Here is a 3,505-nt window from a genome sequence, read left to right on the forward strand (position 1 = left end):
CTTGAACTGACACGTGCTGATGTTGACTGTGAGTGGGGCCTGATCAAGTCTGTCTCCATGGCGGTTTAGTTTGGGCGTCAGGTGGAGCTTGTGTCCAGACCTGTCCCATATCCCAGGTCCTCGCTGTTGTTTTGTGTTTTTACCTGTAACTGTGAAGAGGAAGAAGAGCAGGAGGAAGAAGCTGCAAAGAATCTACAGCAACCAGAAAAGATTAAAGAAGATACTAAACCAGAAGACTCCAGCTCCCAGAATCCACCGGTCGATCTTCGTCTAAACATTGTAAACGTGATCTGCTCAGCTTCAATGAACTGTCACCTGGATCTGAGAAAGTTCTCAATGACCGGAAGGAACGTCGAGCACAACAGCCGATTTAATCAGGTGATAATGAGGATCCGGTCTCCCAGAACTACGGCCATGATCACAGAAAGAGGACACCTGACCTGCTACGGAGCATGCAGTTTCGAAGACGCACACCGGGCCGCTCGCCGATTTGCACGGATCATTCAAAAGATGGGCTTCCCCGTGAGCTTCTCCAATTTCAAGATCAACAACGTCACAACGGTGTTCCAGTCGTTCCGCGTCCGACTGAACCGTCTGTCTGAGGCGCTCCGAGGACACTGCAGTTACGAGCCGGAGCGGTTCACTGGCCTCTATTTTCACTTTGAAAATGTCAGGATCTGTGTCTTCCACACCGGGAAGATGATTTTCACCGGGAGCTCAGACCTCAGCATGTACACCAGAGCGTTCTGGAGATTGTACCCAGCTCTGTGCAACGCCAGGCGCTAAGACTCACAAAAAATAATCACAGATTTTATATTTAATTCTATTTCTTTGTTGAAAATAAATGTAAAATGTTGGGGCGGCAGTAGCTTAGTTGTTAGAGCATTCGCCCACTGATCTGAAGGTTGGCTGGTGCGATTCCAGCTCCCACAGATGAATGCTGTCCTTGGGCAAGACACTTAATCCACCTTGCCCACAGTGTCTGCGTACACTGGTGTGTGAATGTGTGTGTGAATGGGTGAGTGGTTCCTTGTTGTAAAGAGCTTTGAGTGCCTTGAAGGTGGAAAAGCGCTATAGAAAAATGTGACCATTTACCATGATGCGGTAGTTTTTTTTTTTTTTTTTTTTTTAACCTTTTGTTTACTGGAGATTAACATTTCCAGGACTGAAATGATCTCTTTTACTTTTTTCTGTGAGTGGGGTCACCTCTCCGCAGATCTGACCTCCAACTTGGTCTGGCTGCCTCCATGGAGTTAGATTTATCTAGACGTTTTGTAACTTTTCAGGCAACACACGCTAAAGGAACTATGCACCAGATATTTTGATATTTTATTGTTGGATGGTCCACAGTAAATGGAAAAACAGTCACAATAACATTTTTATAAAGAGCTTTTCCATCTTTAAATCACTCAGAGCTCTTTATATCAGTGGTGGATGAAGTACTCAACTTTGTTACTAAAATAAAAGTACAGAAACAGGAGCAAAAAATTACTCAAGTAAAAGTATCACCTGAAAAATCTATTTAAGTAAACGTATTGAAGTACCTGTTTAAAAATGTTCTTTAAGAATAAAAAGTATTTTTTGCAGAGATTTATTTATTTATCTAGTAAAGAATAGGGGTGTAACGGTTCACAAAAATCACAGTTTGGTACGTACCTCGGCTTTGAGGTCACGGTTTGGTTCATTTTCGGTACAGTATGGGAACAAACTGCAAAACCATTTCCTTGTTGTTTATTTGTGTGTTTATTAAACCAACAATTTGTTTTAACATATAAACAGGAAAATAAATTAAATGCAAAGTGCTGCTTGGTAATAGCCTGATTCATCAGCTGGTTTCACTTTGTAGAAACCGTCTGACCTTGCAGTGTTAGATTTCATTCGCTTGATGGTAGGCGGGTACTTTTTATCATTCAACCTATCGCTGCTATTTGGTCGTAATGTATGTAATGCACCACTAACGGGGTTAACTGGTATATTAAGCTTTTCCCAAATCCTGTAGGGAGAAGGGCAATAACGTCTTTCCCCTTGTTGAAATTCACCAAACATTCTCTTTATTCCAGCTTTAAATCCTCTTTCTTGGGACTCGTTACCAGCACAGAGTGTATGGCTCTTCACTGATTGGCTGGTGCCCGAACTTGCACTTCCGGGATTTTTGCAAAGCATCTATTGTATTTTGATTCCTGACCTAGTCGCTGGAGAGAAATGCAACTGAGAGGAGGCACTAGGTGGCGCCAGCCTGGCTCGCTTGGTAATACTAATAAGTTATTATTATAAGTTATTAAATAAATTTTGTGCCAGCAAAAGGCGAAAGTGAGGACTGGGGCACAACGACCATAGTTCTGCGAGGATTCACGTGGTTCAGAGGGACGTAGTCAAGGTGGGGGGCAACTGTTGTCAAGGTGGCCCTAACTATAAAGCGCCACAGGAAACACTGCCCCAGTCACGGACGAGTTCACTCGTGAATATTAAAAAGCCAAGCCTTCTATGAAGCTGCACGTGTAGTGGCTGAATGTAAACACACACAAATTGTGCAAACTCACTCGTGCACAGCCCTGCACCGAACCGATCGCCCCGTAGAGATCACTCCATACTGAAACGAATACATGTATACTCCTAGTAAAGAATCAAATGTAGTGATTTTGAACATTCTAAATTATTTAATAAAATTGTAGCTGATTTTAAGTGATTCAACTGATGTCTTAATTTTTGTAGCCGTTTGTGTTTTTGTGTATTTGGTTTGCTCAAAGTTGAGATGTTACATGAAATTAAATGTGCTAAAAATAAGTCTCAGCCATTTCAGCAGGTTTCAGTTCATAAAGAAAAGCACTCTTTACTTTTCAGTCCAGACTTACAATGTAGTGAAGTGGAAATAAAAAGTATCCACTGTAAAATTCACTTAGCATTGATACTAAAATTTTACTTAAATACTGTACTTTTACTTTTGTACTTTGGTTACCTTCCACCACTGTGTGCAGCCAGTTCAAAGTCATTTTTCTCAAGTATAGTATAAGTAGAATGTGCAAAAACAAATCATACATTTTCTACTTCTAGAGTGACGAGAAACTTAATATTTAGCATACGTCAGTCTTATATGTATTTATTTTCTGTTTAATATTTTCATTCACTACATTTGGCTCGTATTTTGGTCCCAAAAACACTTCTCTATACAGTCTAAAGTCCATTCACTTCCACATCCCCTGAAATCTCTACATGTAAACCTACTTCCTGTCCATCAATGGCTCCTATTGATTTGGCTGTGGCTCTGTGCAGGGCCCGTACAGCTGTATTGACATGTAGTCCCGGTTTCAGGTGGCCCTCTTTGGGTCTGGGCCCACCGTTGTCCCGCTCAGGTGAAAAGGATCCTGGGAACAGCCCTGCTCCTTCTTCCCCAAACCCTTCTCCCAGCTCCAGTCTCACACAATGGAACAAAGATGGGCTCAGTGCGGGGTTCTTATGAGAAATCCAACCCACACTGTAAATGGGGCGTCCAACAACAGGAGCTAAT

The 3,505-nt window shown here is 42.0% G+C and overlaps 1 protein-coding gene across 1 annotated transcript; it reads left to right on the forward strand.

Annotated features, from left to right (window-relative positions):
* The first annotated feature begins 336 nt into the window (after positions 1-336).
* On the forward strand, positions 337-786 carry LOC129407401 (uncharacterized). The gene has a single exon (XM_055148268.1). The coding sequence runs from the start codon at positions 337-339 to the stop codon at positions 784-786; it is 450 nt and encodes a 149-aa protein (XP_055004243.1).
* Positions 787-3,505: the final 2,719 nt, after the last annotated feature.

This window comes from Boleophthalmus pectinirostris, unplaced genomic scaffold (assembly GCF_026225935.1).
Source record: "Boleophthalmus pectinirostris isolate CB_2022bp ecotype Guang Dong unplaced genomic scaffold, ASM2622593v1 HiC_scaffold_12, whole genome shotgun sequence".
Taxonomy (NCBI): Eukaryota; Metazoa; Chordata; class Actinopteri; order Gobiiformes; family Gobiidae; genus Boleophthalmus; species Boleophthalmus pectinirostris.

Coding starts and splice junctions, on each gene's coding strand:
- LOC129407401 (XM_055148268.1), top strand. CDS start 337: ATGACCGGAAGGAACGTCGAGCACAACAGCCGATTTAATCAGGTGATA.